This window comes from Neofelis nebulosa, chromosome 2 (assembly GCF_028018385.1).
Source record: "Neofelis nebulosa isolate mNeoNeb1 chromosome 2, mNeoNeb1.pri, whole genome shotgun sequence".
Classification (NCBI taxonomy): domain Eukaryota; kingdom Metazoa; phylum Chordata; class Mammalia; order Carnivora; family Felidae; genus Neofelis; species Neofelis nebulosa.
Window position 1 is genome coordinate 202474981 of NC_080783.1, and position 14688 is coordinate 202489668.

The window sequence follows — 14688 nt, forward strand, 5'->3', positions numbered from 1 at the left end:
CATTGGCTACCTGCGCGAGGGGCGGGGCCGCCGAAGCCCCGCCCCAGCCCCCGCGGCGCGGCTTTCCCGGAGCGGACCCCCGCCCCCGGCGCGCGGGAGCGTTGGCCCCGCCTCTACCGCGAGCCCCTGGCCGGTGCTCTGCTACGCCTTAGAAGAGGCCTTCCTGACTCCTCCCTCCCAAACCTTGTCCTTCCTTACGGACCACGCCAGGGTCATCTGTTTCCCCTCATCTGTTAGTTTGGGATCATGCCCCAGATATTCCTTCTCCCTCCTGAGGGAGAGAAACCCCCTGTTCCCCTAGCCGTCATCCCCCGCCCCCCCCCCCCCCCCCCACCACGCACTCATTCACACACAATGTCCCCGGGCCTGACCCAGGCAGAGGCTTGAAAAGAGCCCGGGCCCCACTCTCCTCAGGCCCTCACCTCATGAGGCCCTAGAGATCCCCCTACACGGAAGCCAACACTGGATGCCCTGGGGATCTTAGCGCCCCAGCTCCAGGTAGGTTCCTATTCTTCTGTTGCCACCATCAGTACCCACAGCCTCCCCGGGGTGATTTCTTAATACGCATTTTTTGTAATCTGTGCTTGAGGGGGCCTCTTTCAAGCCATCTCTCCCCAGAATCTCTCCAGCTTCAGGCCCAGCTCCGCGTTAATTTGTGTTTGTGCCCACTCTGAGGAGGGCAGGGACCAGACTCCCAGGGTTGACAGACACTTGGGCTGCACCTGGAGTAAAAGGCCAGGGAGAAGGATTCCTCTTGGAGAGATTCAGCCTCCACCTAAAGAGCTGTTAGGGGTCCAGGTGTGGTGAGATTTATTCACAGGTGGGGCCGTGGAGGGATGGGCTTGCAGGTTTCATGGGTGGGGAAGAATGGCCAGTTCTTTGCAAAGCTCTTCTAAGGCAGGGGGATGGAAATGATTGTTTATCCAAAACCTGTGAACCAGCTCTATCGACCTGTGATTTCTTTGAATTGTCACCACCACCTAGTTTACAAACCATAAAACAGCCTCCCAAAGATGAGGTGATTTACCCAAGGTCACACCACTGGTCAAGAACAGATTAGGCAGGGGCGCCTGGGTGGCTCGGTCGGTTGAGCGTTTGACTTCGGCTCAGGTCATGATCTCACGGTCCGTGAGTTCGAGCCCCGCGTCAGGCTCTGTGCTGACCGCTCAGAGCCTGGAGCCTGTTTCGGATTCTGTGTCTCCCTCTCTCTCTGCCCCTCCCCTGTTCATGCTCTGTCTCTCTCTGTCTCAAAAATAAATAAACGTTTAAAAAGAATTTTTTTAAATAAAAAAAAAGAACAGATTAGGCAGATTAGGAATTTTTTTCTTTTTTTGAAAGAGAGAGAGGGAGAGAGAATAGCAAGCAGGCTCCGAGCTCTGTGCTGAGTCCAAGATGGGGCTCGATCCCATGACCGAGAGATCATGACCTGAGCCCAAATCAAGAGTTTGACGCTTAACCAACTGAGCCACCCAGGCACCTCTACACTCTGGTATTTTTAAAGTCCTGATCTGTTCTTGGGGTGCTGGGTGGCTCAGTTGGTTAAGCGTCCAACTCAATTTCGGCTCAGGTCCTGATCTCTGGGTTGGTGAGATGGAGCCCCAAGTCAGGCTCTCGCTGGCAGTGAGGGGTGTCTCCCCCTCTGTCTGCCCCTCCCCCGTGGTCGCTCGCTCTCTCTAAAATAAGTAAACTTAAAAAAAAATCAAAGTGTATGAGGATTTCTCCTAAATCCAGATGTTCCCCTTATTCCATGACTTTCCCAGGGTAGCAAGTCAATTGAGTTTTCAGTGGAAAAGACTATGGAACCCAACAAATTTGTTTTGAAGTAGCCCCACACCCAACATGGGGCTCGCACTCATGACCCGGAGATCAAGGCTCACGTTCTACAGACTGAGCCAGCCAGTTGCTCCAGAACCCAACAGATCTTGATTTGAATCCTAGCCCTATCACCTGCTTAACATTGGGAAACCAACTCACTTTATGTCTCTAAACCACAGTTTCCTTATCTGTGAAAGAATTATAATGCAAATCTTTCAGGTATATGCTGAGGACTACATTCATTTTAATTCAATAAATATGTATGGCCATACATTACATGCCAGGCCCTCTTCCTGAGCATATATTGTATACCAGGACTGCTTCTAGATGCTGAGGATATAGCAATGAACAAAACAAAGTCCCCGTTCTCGTGGATTTTACATTCAGTCTGGTGTGATTAAATAGATTATCACAGCTAACATGAACCTCTTACTATGGACCAGGCACTGTTCTAAGCACTTTACCTGTCTAAACTCATTTATTTAAAAAAAAAAATTTTTTTTTAACATTTTATTTATTTTTGAGACAGGGAGAGACAGAGCATGAACAGGGGAGGGTCAGAGAGAGGGAGACACAGAATCTGAAACAGGCTCCGGGCTCTGAGCTGTCAGCACAGAACCCGACGCGGGGGTCGAACTCACGGACCGTGAGATCATGACCTGAGCCGAAGTCGGCCACTTAACCGACTGAGCCACCCAGGTGCCCCCTGTCTAAACTCATTTAATCCTCACAACAACATTATGAGGTAGGTGCTGTTACTGTCTCCAGTGTACAGATGAGGAAACTGAGGACAGAAGTTAAGCATCTCAGACCCGGAGAAGGGGTCTCTCTGAGGTTGCATAGCTAGAAAATGGCAGAGCTGAGAGACAACTCTGGCAGCGTGGGCCCAGACTTTGTTCTCTTGTTCACTCACTCTCTACCTCCCCGATGAGAAAAGGCTGGGGCTAAACCAGAGGCAGCTTGGACCAGGGGATGGCAGCCATTATTAACATCGGTGTAGGTGTCAGGTCAGTTGCCTGGAACCAGTTTGCAATGCCCCAGGACCTGCTGCTCTGGGCTAACATTGTAAAATGTGGACTTACCTAGACTAAAAAATTGTTGCTGTTTATCTGAAATTCAAATTTAACTGAGCGTCCCGTATTTTGATTTGCTACAGCTAGTAGTCCTACTCAGGGTACAGAACAGATGACACACAGGTGCCAAATATCTGACCGCAAGCTGGGAAGAGACACTGAGACCCAGAGCATTAGGGCAAAAGACTGGGTGAGGGAGATGGAGTAGATGGGCAGGGGTAGAGGAGGTGAGGGGAAAGCAGGAGTCATTTTGTCTTCTGTCTGCCCCTTTCCCGGGACCCCTGGCCCTCTTCCTTTCCCTTCTTATAGGAAAGGATTCCCTATCAAGTACATCATCTCCACTTGAGGACTGAGTAGTGATCGTGCTTTTCTGTGAATAAGTTTCACTTCCTGTGTCCCTCTCCCAAGGGTATTGGAAAGGCAGTGGTGGGTCATTCTGGAAAAGGGAAGCCCGGAAGACACCCGGGCCCTGCCTGGGCAGCTTGGGCAGGTCGGCTTGCCTATCTACGTTCTAGTGAAGCAGTCACTCAGCACAGAGCTATGGAGATCTAACCAGCACCTACAAGGCGGTGATCCTGCTACAGCCTCGGCTCACAGTTGTCACTGTTTCCCTCTAGACTCCAACCACACTGACTTTCCTTCAGTTCTCTTGCCACAGGGCCTTGGAACATGCTGCTCCTTGCTCTTCTTCAGACCAGCTTGTCTCCACAATCGCTTCCTCCAGGACATCTTCCTTTAGCTTCCTGTTACACACACTCATAGCAATGGATACTTCTCAAGGTTGTACCTTTACATGTGTTTTTGTGATTATTTGCTTAGCACTTGGCTCTTTGGTTAGTAAGCTCTGAGAGGGCAGGAGTCACGTTTTCTTGGTTCTTCATGGTCTTCCTGGCACCTGGCACACTATGTGGCACATAGTAGGTACTTTGAGAGGCTAAGTGATACTCTGGAATCATCTAGGTATGAAACGGTAAATGCAGGACTCAGACCCAGGCAATGCAACCCCATGCTCTGAAATGCTGCACTCTGAGTAGTGGATAAATGCTAGCTATTATTATTATTATTAATAATAATGGGGTTAGAACAGGCTGTTCTGGGCGGTCACTTGAGGTGTTTGTTAAATGAATGACTCATGAGAGGGCTTTGCTGGACACAAGTGAGGTTATTATTCTGTATCCTGTTGAAGAGATTTTTCTGGCATGGAGCAGGGGGGTGAACTACAGGGGCTGAGGACTGGGTTTTGGGTCTTTCGAATGCACCCTTGCACATATAGCATGTGTTTGCTCCAATGTTCAAGAGCAGAGCACAGGGCAATGCCGCAGGAGGACAGTCTGTCCATATTCTTTCTTAGCCTTTCAGTAGAGGAGGGTCTTGGCATACGTGTCTCCTGGCAGCAGGTGGAACACAATGAGAGGGATAATCATAATGGTAGTTGTCTTTAACAAGTGATTACAAAAGGCCAGAGCTTGGCTAAGAATTTAAATAATAATCACCAGCCATGAGGGCTTATTGAAAGAGTACAGTATGGCCTGCCTGGAGCTGTTTTATGGACGAGAGCTCACGCAGTCATCCCAACACCACCGAGAGATAGAAATTATTATCCCTATTTTCCAGATGAGAAAACTGAGACTCGCAGAGGGACAGGATTGCCGGTGGTCAGATAGCTGGTAAGTATTGCAGCGGGTCTGGGAACCCAGTGCTCAGACTCAAAGCCAGTGCTCTTGATCACTTCACTACACTGTAAGCCCAGAAGGGGGCCTAGGGGTGGACGGGGCACAGGCAGTGGGTAGTGGTGAACAGGTGAGGGGGTGGAGTCTCTAGTCTCCCTCATCCAGGTCTGGGGGACGGGGGTGGCATCACTCCCCTGCTTGAAACGCTCCTGTGGCTCCCCAATCACATTTTGAACAAAACCCAAAGATCGCTGGGCCCCCCAGGACCCAGCCCCCTGCTCCCTCGGGCATCTCCTCTCCTACCATTTGCTCACTGCCTTCCTGCCACCAGGCATCCTGACTGCTCACTGACATGCCAGGTAGCTCCCATCTCAGGCTTTTGTTCCTGCCATCCCCTCCACATGGAATGTTCTTTTTCCAGCTCTCAGAGTTCGCTCCCTCACTACACTCACACCTCCGCTCAAATGTCACCTCTCCAGAGAGAACTGGCCCTATCTAAACTAGCTCCCCATCAGTGGCATCACCTATGCTATCCTTGCTTAATGGCATGCCTCTACCAACAATCATATTGCCTATTACCTGTGTTATTGTTTCTCCCAGTAGAATAAAGCTCCATGAGGCAGGACTTGTCTGCGTTGTCTACTGCTGTATCCCTGGATACATCTGGCATATTGCAAGCCCTCAAAATATACTTTTGAATGGAGCCACACCAACCTGGGCTCTAATCCCAGCTCTCCCACCTCCTAGCTATGTAACTCTGAGCATTTAGTTAACCCCTATAGCCTCAATTTCCGCATCTGTAAAAGGGGTGGCTGTGAGTATTAAGTTACATCGGGCAATAAAGATCTGTGTGGTGCTTGGCACAGGAAGGTGCTCAATAGAAACTAGCCCATCTCTCTTGCCCCCTAATTCTTGCCCTGGGCAAAGGAGGGGAGGGCAGGAGACTCGGACTTGGAGGATTCACACTGGGTGGACTCTCTGTTGGTGTGAGAAGAGACTTCAGTTTAAAGGAAGTCGCATGACTGTGATCACAAGGCTGGTAAAGAATGAGGCTAAAGATGTAGTGGTCAGAAAGGAAGAGGAGGGACAAGCGCCTGCAGATGGGACAGCCCCAAGGCTGCTGGAGAATTGGCCAGTAGTCTCCTCCACTGACCTGGAGTCTAGGGGGGATGCAGAAGCTTGTTCCTGTCTGTTAGAGAGTGTGGAAAAGGACTCGGAGGTCGAGGGACAGAAGAGGAAGCAGTGGTCATCAGTAGGTACTTATCGGGCACCAGCTATGTGGCAGGCACTGGGGATACAGCAAAGGAATAGACAGAGAGGGTGTCTGCCCTCTAGGATAGGGGTGGGTGAATTAGGGCCCATGGGCCAAGTCTGACCTACTTTTTTTTGACGTGTTATTATTTATTTTGAGAGAGAGAGCGCGAGCATGCATGCAGGAAGGGCAGAGAGAGAGGAAGAGAGAAAGAATCCCAAGCAGGCTCCGCACTGTCAGCACAGAGCCCGATGCGGGGCTAGAACTCACACACCTTGAGATCATGACCTGAGCCGAAACCAAGAGTCGGGTGCTCAACCAACTCAGCCATGCAGGCACCCCTGATCTAGTACTTTTGCATGCCCGCGAGCTAAGAATGGTTTTTACATCTTTAAATGATTGAAAAAATTCAAGAGAAGAATATTTCATGACATGTGAGAATTATATGAAATTCAAATTTCAGGATCCACAAATAAAGTTTTATTGGCACACAGCCATGCTCCATTTACGCCATCTAGGCCTGCTTTGCACTACAACAACAGAGTCGAGTGGTTGCAACACAGACCATATGGCTTGGAAAGCCTAAAATGTTTACTAGCTGGCTCTTTAGGAAAAAGGTTTGTCAAGCCCTGCTCTAGGAACTTGCATTCTCTTGGGGGAGACAGTTAAACAAGCAGGTAAGCTAATTTGGGGATGCTTCTGAAGAGAAGAGCCAGCTGGCATAAGAATTTCCTCGTACTCTGCTTTTTCCTCAGCCACCTACCCCCTGAAGGGAAATGCTCCATCCAGCTGGGTTACATGACAGGCACAGAGGAGCTGGGGTCATTGTGATCAGCTCTCTGCTGCTGGACCAAGAGGAGCGAGCCTTTTCCTAAAAGGAAAAAGTCACGCTCAATGATTTGCGAAGTTCAGCACCCACTGGATCCCCTTCCCCTCGCTCAGATCCTCCATGTAAGAATGACTTCTGCATAACTTCAGAGGAACGTCATTGCCTTTGTCATCAAGGCCTGCCACGGGTCCACCTGCCACCTATGTGCAGTGCCTCCCTTTTTATAAAAAGGCTTCTTCCACCCTCCCTCATGGAGCTCTTACAGGGATAAGTCACAGGTTGGGGTTATTCCCATTTCACAGAGGAGGAAACTGAGACTTAGAGAAATTACCTGAATTACCCAGGGTCACACAGCTTGAAATAGCTTGCAGGTCCAGAATTAGAAAGTAGCGGAGTGTCAGCTTTGCAAGGGCCTTTGGGACTGTCTTAGCGAGACATGGAAAACTGGTGGCCTGGGGCTGAGGTGAATCAGGTAAGGGTGGTGGCGAATCTTCCATGTGCAAGAAATAAGGCGTGCATTGTCTGTGAAGAATTTAAAAACATTAATGAAACCGGGTAGGTCTGCTTTTTATTGCTATCACCATGCCTTGGCAACTCTACACAACGTTGGTGATAAAATCCTCCCTCCTGAAGAGATCTTTCTGTCAGTCTAAGTTCTAAATAATTGCTGTGCTTATTATGAGTTTTTTTTTTAATGTTTTTTATTTATTTTTGAGACAGAGAGAGACAGAGCATGAACGGGGGAAGGTCAGAGAGAGAGGGAGACACAGAATCGGAAGCAGGCTCCAGGCTCCGAGCCATCAGCCCAGAGCCCAACGCGGGGCTCGAACCCACGGACCGCGAGATCGTGACCTGAGCCGAAGTCGGACGCCCAACCGACTGAGCCACCCAGGCGCCCCTTATTACGAGTTTTAAGAGTATAATATATATGTAGGCTTCAGATTAGTACATTTCCGTTACCTCATCTTTGAGAAATCATCTATATTACGTGAAGGCTAAGTTGGAGAGCTCCCAACTACACAACTGGGCCCCAACATATGCCTTCCATTGGCAAATTCATAGCAGGTCAGAGTCACTGGGGCTCACCTCAGGAGCCCCACATCCCTGTGTGCAAACAGCAGATGTGAACCCAACAGTGGTGGTATAGTGATTGCAAAAACAAAGGAACGACACTCGAGTGACCACAATTCTCTCACTCTGTGCAAATCCTCCTCTGAACCCTGCCCGGCTGCCTCCTGTGGAGGCACTTCATGGGCACTGTGTGTGCGTGTTCCTTTTTGTAAAAAACAAAAAAGCTTTCTGTACCTAAAAACTATTGGTCCGTTACTTTTTTTCTCTTTTGTGTTGTAATTTTTTATTTATTTTTTTTTAAGTCTTCATCAGTCTGAGTGTGTAATATGAAGTCCATAAAAGGAAATTTTTACTGTGTTTCTTTTCTGGTCATTATTGTTTGTTTTGTTTTAATTTTTCTTCATGTTTTATTTATTTTTGAGAGAGAGAGAGAGAGAGAGAGAGAGAGAGAGAGAGACAGAGCTCGAGTGGGGAAGGGGCAGAGAGGGAGAAGGAGACACAAAAGTGGAAGCAGGCTCCAGGCTCTGAACTGTCAGCACAGAGCCTGAAGCAGGGCTCAAACCCATGAACTGGGAGATCATATCCTGAGCTGAAGTCGGATGCTTAACTGACTGAGCCACCCAGGCGCCCCTATTATTTGTTTTATTTCATGATTACTATTGAAGATAATTCTGTCATGTTGGGGTTAAAAAATGATCCATTCTGGCTGTCAGATACATGAGCTTTACCACTGACCTGAAGACAGGACAAGACCCACAGACAATGACATTATCTTCTCAACCATAATCATCATTATTATTTTACTGAGCACCTACTTGGTGCCAGGCCCTGTTCTAAGCTTTGACATGTATCATCCCCTTCTTTGTGTGTGTGTGTGTGTGTGTGTGTGTGTGATTCAACAAATATCCTACCACATGTGAGGCACCATTGTAGGTGCTGGTCATATGTCAGTGAACAAAGTCAAATGCTTGCTGTCTCTTACCCTTGAACCACTGGGCCTGGCGGTGGGATAGGTTTTCTCCTTGTGTGCCATCTCATTTTAAAAATGAAGACAGGATGGGGCGCCTGGGTGGCTTAGTTGGTTGAGTGTCCGACATTGGCTCAGGTCATGATCTCACGGTTCGTGATTTCGAGCCCCACATCTGAGCTGTCAGCCCAGAGCCTGGAGCCTACTTCCAATTCTGTGTCTCCCTCTCTCTCTGCCCCTTCCCCACTTGAGCTCTGTCTCTCTTTCTCTCAAAAATAAACATTAAAGGGGCGCCTGGGTGGCTCAGTCGGTTGAGCAGCCGACTTCGGCTCAGGTCATGATCTCGCGGTCCGTGAGTTCGAGCCCCGCGTCGGGCTCTGGGCTGACCGCTCAGAGCCTGGAGCCTGTTTCAGATTCTGTGTCTCCCTCTCTCTCTGACCTTCCCCCGTTCATGCTCTGTCTCTCTCTGTCTCAAAAATAAATAAACGTTAAAAAAATTTTTTTAAAACATTAAAAACAATTTTTTTTAATGTTGGGTCTCTTAATTGTTGAGTTTTTTTTGGTGTCCCCCTTAAAGTTTGTACCCAAGGTGATTCCTCATTAACTTTACCCTATTCCCATCTTTGCTCATCTCACCCTCACCGCCATTGAGTGAAAACGGTGCAATAACCCTCCCCATCTTACGGATAAGAAAAGTGAGGCACAGAGAGGCTAAACGATTTGTTCAAGGACACACAGATATTAAATGGTGGGACTGGCACACGAACATCTCTTACCGTAGAGCCCACGTTCTTAACCCTGCTTTACATCTCTGTTTGGTCCACCCAGGTTGCTGAATAACTCCAATAACTTGCCATAGCTTTAATTTAAAGTTAAAAATACAGCTGTCCAGCCTTTTTAAAAGTCTGGCAACCTGGGCTCACATTCGTGTTTTGTAACCATCAGCAGGGGGAGTGGCAGCCCTTCTGAAATAAGGCAAGCTCATTAGATAGCCACAGCCCCCACCAAACCCTATTGTCTCAGCTTCTCGCCCACTTCACTCTGTTTACCAGCCTGCTCCTGGGGACATCTGGAGTGGGACCCCTGATCTAGCCATTTCACAAGTGGAGGAATCCAGGCTCCAGAGAGGAAGAGGCTTACCCAACTCAACATTGCACTTTTAGGACAAAGCTGGGCTCCAAGCCACGCCTCACACAGCCCCTCAGTGACAGGAGACAATTCGTGAGTGACTTTACATTTAAGGGAAGTTCGGAAAGGGAGCTCCTAGACTCAGATCCGGCTACCACTCCTTCCCTGAGCACCTCCCAATGGCTGGCACTGAGGTGGGCGTGCCCATGTCCACACACATGACTCCCAGCAACTCTGGCAGGTTGACCTTGATAATGTCCATCTTGCAGAAGAGAAACTGTGGCTTGGGAGGTCAAGTGACTTTCTCAGGATCTCACTGCAAATTTGTGGCAGACCTGCCTAACTTCAGTTCACTAGCTCTTGACATAAAACCAGAGGAACTTACTTCCTGCTCCCTCCCTGCAGCCCCCTCTCTCACTCTTGCTGAGATTTTCTTGGGCTGAGGCTGTAATCACCCTGACTAACTTTACTCTCTTCCAAGCGGATGTTACCACGGAGCCCCTGAGAAGCAAGCCTGAGTTGTCAAAAACACCTGCTATATGGGGGCACCTGACTGGCTCAGTTGGTAGAGCATGCAACTCTTGATCTTGGGGTCATGGGTTCGAGCCTCACATTGGACATAGAGTTTACTTTAAAATTTTCTTTTAATTAAACCTTTAAAAAAAAAAAAAAAAAGACCTGCTAGGGGCGCCTGGGTGGCTCAGTCAGTTGAGCGTCCAACTTCAGTTCAGGTCATGATCTCACAGTTCGTGGATTCCAGCCTTGTGTCAGGCTCTGTGCTGACAGCTCAGGGCCTGGAGCCTGCTTTGGATTCTGTAGCTCCCTCTTTCTCTCTCTGCCCCTCCCCCGTTCACGTTCTGTCTCTCCTTCAAAAATAAATATATTTTTTTAACGTTTATTTATTTTTGAGACAGAGAGAGACAAAGCATGAACGGGGGAGGGGCAGAGAGAGAGGGAGACACAGAATCGGAAGCAGGCTCCAGGCTCTGAGCCATCAGGCCAGAGCCCGACGCGGGGCTCCAACTCACGGACCGCGAGATCGGAGATCGTGACCTGAGCTGAAGTCAGACGCTCAACCGACTGAGCCACCCAGGCGCCCCAAAAATAAATATTTTTTAAAAAGTTAAAAAAAAAAAAAACCAAAAGACCTGCTATATGCCAGGCATGTGCTTTTCACAAGGCTTATATTCCCTTCTTTGTGTTTATCTGCATCCTCCAAGCTTCCTACAATGAATACATTTTACTTCCGGTACAAGGAGTTGCTTGATCTAGGCCTGGAAATGATTCTACTAAAGATTTGGAGAAGTTAGAGATCAGAATCCCCAGTTTGCAATTAAGGAAACCAAGACTCAGAGGGATTGCCCAAGGTCACACAGGTTAACAAGTGATGGAATCACGATGCTGTTGGAGTCCAAGGCCTGGGCTCTTTCCACGCCACTGTTCTGCCTGCGTTTTTTTCCACACTTTGTTCCACAAAGGAGTTCAGGCAAATTATAAACATGCATAAGAGAAACCAAGCATTTATCCTGTCTTTCTTGTATAAACTGTATTTCAGGAATATCAAATAATGAATGAAGAAAATTTCTTTAGGGAAGAATTCCAAGTAATGAATGCAAAAAGGAATGACACACTTAGAAAATTACCTTTTGGGGGCACCTGGCTGGCTCGGGAGGTGGGGCAGAGCATACAACTCTTAATCTTGGGGTGGTGAGTTTAAGCCCCACATTGGGTGTGGAGATTACTTAAAAATAAATAAAAGCTTTAAAAATATATTTTAAAAAAGAAAATTACCTCTTTGTACCATTTAAGGAAATGCTGGATCATCAGTGGATGCTCAAACTAATAGATTAAATGTTGATGGGGAATTTTGTAATGAAGAGAGCAGGCCAAGAGCCCTGACTGACAGATCAGTCAGTAACAACGTTTTAACTAAATATTATGTACCTCCAGATGTGCCTTAATAATAAGTACACAGCACAAGGGTGCCTGGGTGCTCAGTCAGTTAAGCATCCGACTTCAGCTTAGGTCATTATATCCCTGTCCGTGGGTTTGAGCCCCGTGTCGGGCTCTGTGCTGACAGCTCAGAGCCTGGAGCCTGCTTGGATTCTGTGTCTCCCTCTCTTTTTACCCTGCCCCCACTCGTGCTCTGTCTCTCTCCATCTCTCAAAAATGAATAAACGTTAAAAAACTTTTAAATGTAATAAGTACACAGCACCATTGCCAATAAGTTATTCCTGCCAAAACCATTAAACCTAATATAATCAAGCCACTAGAGCCAACTGTTAGTTTACTGGAATACAAGTGACAGAAGAACAAGTTAAACTACACCATCGGGAAGCAATCAGCCAAATCTTCTGTGACTTGGGAAACATTATAGGACAAATGTGCTGGGGTTTTTTTGTTTGTTTGCTTGTTTGTTTGTTTTTACAAATAAATAGCATTTTTTTAAAAAAGGGAAAGAAAGGTGGAACTGTTGCAGATTAAAAGTTACTTCAGAGATATATATCAACAAATGAAGTGTGAGGGCCACCTGGGTGGCTCAGTTGGTTGAGTGTCCAACTTCAGCTCTGGTCATGATCTCACGGTTCATGAATTTGAGCCCTGCATCGGGCTCTGTGCTCACAGCTCAGAGCCTGGAGCCTGCTTTGGATTCTGTGTCTCCCTCTCTCTGCCCACCCCCCCATGTTCTGTCTCTCTCTCTCTCTCAAAAAATAAACATTAAAAAAAAATTTTTTTTAACACAAAAAACAAACAAGCAATAAATGGAATGTGTGAACCTTACTTGAATCCTGATTGGAACAAATCAACTATTAAAGTTTGAATATGAACTAGGCATTAAGTGACTTTAGGGAATTCATATTAGCTTTGTTAGCTATGATAGTTATGTTTGCAAAAGCCCTATCTGTTAAAGATACATGCTGAAATAATTTGGGTGAAGTGATATGATGTTTGGGATTTGCTTTATAATACTCCAGAGAGAGGGAAAAGCGAGGAAGTAATTGAAACAAAACTGGCAAGATATTGATAATTACTGAAGATGGGTGATAGGTACATAACAATTCATTTTATTCTATTTTTATGTATGTTTGAAGTGTTCCATAATAGAGAGGTTTTTTAAAGGCTGAAAGCAAATAATTAAGAAAATTGGGACAAAGAGAAAAGACAGATGAAGAAATAGAGAAGTTCTGAGCTTTTTAGCAGCCAAAGCAGAGAGAGAAACAAGAGTCATGCTAGCCAAGTATTGAGAAAGGCAACCTCTTGCCTGCAGTCTTTCGATCCCCACTCAGCTCCATAAGAACGGGCCATAGGACTGGAACACTTCCTAACTAAGAGATAAAGAGCCCACACAGCTTGTTCTGGGTTTATCACCTTGTGTGGGATTATCTTTCCTTAAGTGCAGTGAATATTCTTTTGTCTCTTCTTAGAGTGTGCACATCATATGGCGACTAGCCAACTGCACTGCTCTGTCTGTTCTCTGGAAGGGGACAAGCCCCTTCCACCACTGCACGAGAAGAGTGAGCATAGGCAAATTGCCCTGTGTCCACCGTTGGGAGAGATCCGCTGGCCATACGGGACTAAGGCCCCAGATTGAAGGTGATCTCACTCTATCTCTTCGCTATGTGAGTGAAGCATTGTTCCATCCAATGCTTGACTGCATGTGTTTACTTTGGTGACTCAAATACCAAGACTCAATGGGTTAGAGGGTTTAGAGTTCTCCCCTGGGATTCATAACAGGTGCACAGTACTCTGCTCTCTTGGGGTTGAGAACTGGTGCGCCGTACTTTGGTCGACACCAAGAGATTTAGAAAACCACCAATCCAGCACAGTTTCTTACAATAAAAAAGATTCCAGTGGTGGCAAAATTGCCACTTAACATGGCCTACCAACCAGGTCATCAGTAGGGGGGCCGGTCACCTGTCCAGACTTTGGCTATAATGAGGGACTTGCAAAGGGGTGGGCCTTAGAGAATGAGGGAGATGGAGAAAGACAGGGGAGAGGCGGGGTATTCCAAGTGGAGGGCATACAGAGAGCAAGGGCAGACAGGCTATTCCATTTTTGTAAAAGAAAAAAATATCATACAAAATGCATGTGAACCCAAATAAAGCTGCACTTGATTGTTCCCTCGTCACCCAAAAGAAATTGATCCAACTCCAAAAAGCAGTCAGGAAACAAAAGTCTTCACCAAAGGTCTGCAGAGGACATTGCAAAGGAATTACACATCACATACCTCACAGCAAGACAGCCTTTCAGAATCTCCAAAATCTCTCTTCCTCAACATTCCACGCTATCAGAGTAGCTCCCCAAACCTCTTCTTTCTTCTTTTTTCTTTTTTCCACATTCCTGACCACCCAAATTCTGCCAGCTCACTCCCTTCCCATCTCCCAGGAGCAGCTTTTCCTCAGTGGGATGGGAGGAAATTTCCCCAGGTTGCTCCACTCTTTTGCTTAGGTCTGTTCCTCTCTCTGCCCTCCTTACAAAGACTCCTTAGAACTAAGTCTGGGAAGGAGGAAAAGCCATGAATATTTACATGCAACTATTTTTGTCCTGTTGCATAGAAAAAAGGTTGGAAGGAAATTCACCCAAATGTGAACAGAGACCAGCAGAGCCTTGGAACCAGATAAAGTTGGGCCCAGGTCCTGGCTCTGCTGCTTCGTAGCTGTGTGACCTTGGGAAAGCCTCACTGGAGATATTTCTGCAACCCTCAGATTGCTGTTCTGTGAATTATTCACATGGTATCTGGCATATAGTAATTTTTCTGTAAAGTGTAGCTTACAAAGTAAAGGCGTTATTTCTACCTGGTAGGAATATGGGGAATTTCATTTTATCTTTATCACTATTTTTTTTTTTTGCCTTTATCGCTACTTTTTAAAAATTTAACTTTT

At 47.0% G+C, this 14688-nt stretch overlaps 1 protein-coding gene and 1 long non-coding RNA gene across 2 annotated transcripts in view; one reads left to right on the forward strand and one right to left on the reverse strand.

The window, feature by feature from the left end:
* The window catches only part of RPS6KA1 (ribosomal protein S6 kinase A1), a 53637-nt gene extending 39425 nt beyond the window's left edge, over positions 1 to 14212 (reverse strand). The window contains exon 1 of the mRNA XM_058718503.1: positions 14034 to 14212. Coding sequence (XP_058574486.1) covers positions 14034 to 14084 — 51 coding nt within the window. The 5' untranslated portion in view covers positions 14085 to 14212. The remainder of the gene's footprint in view (positions 1 to 14033) is intronic.
* LOC131505217 (uncharacterized) lies at positions 78 to 6468 on the forward strand. The gene is made up of 3 exons (XR_009258317.1): positions 78 to 498; positions 3547 to 3668; positions 4503 to 6468. It is a non-coding gene; the product is annotated as an uncharacterized LOC131505217 (long non-coding RNA).
* Positions 14213 to 14688: the final 476 nt, after the last annotated feature.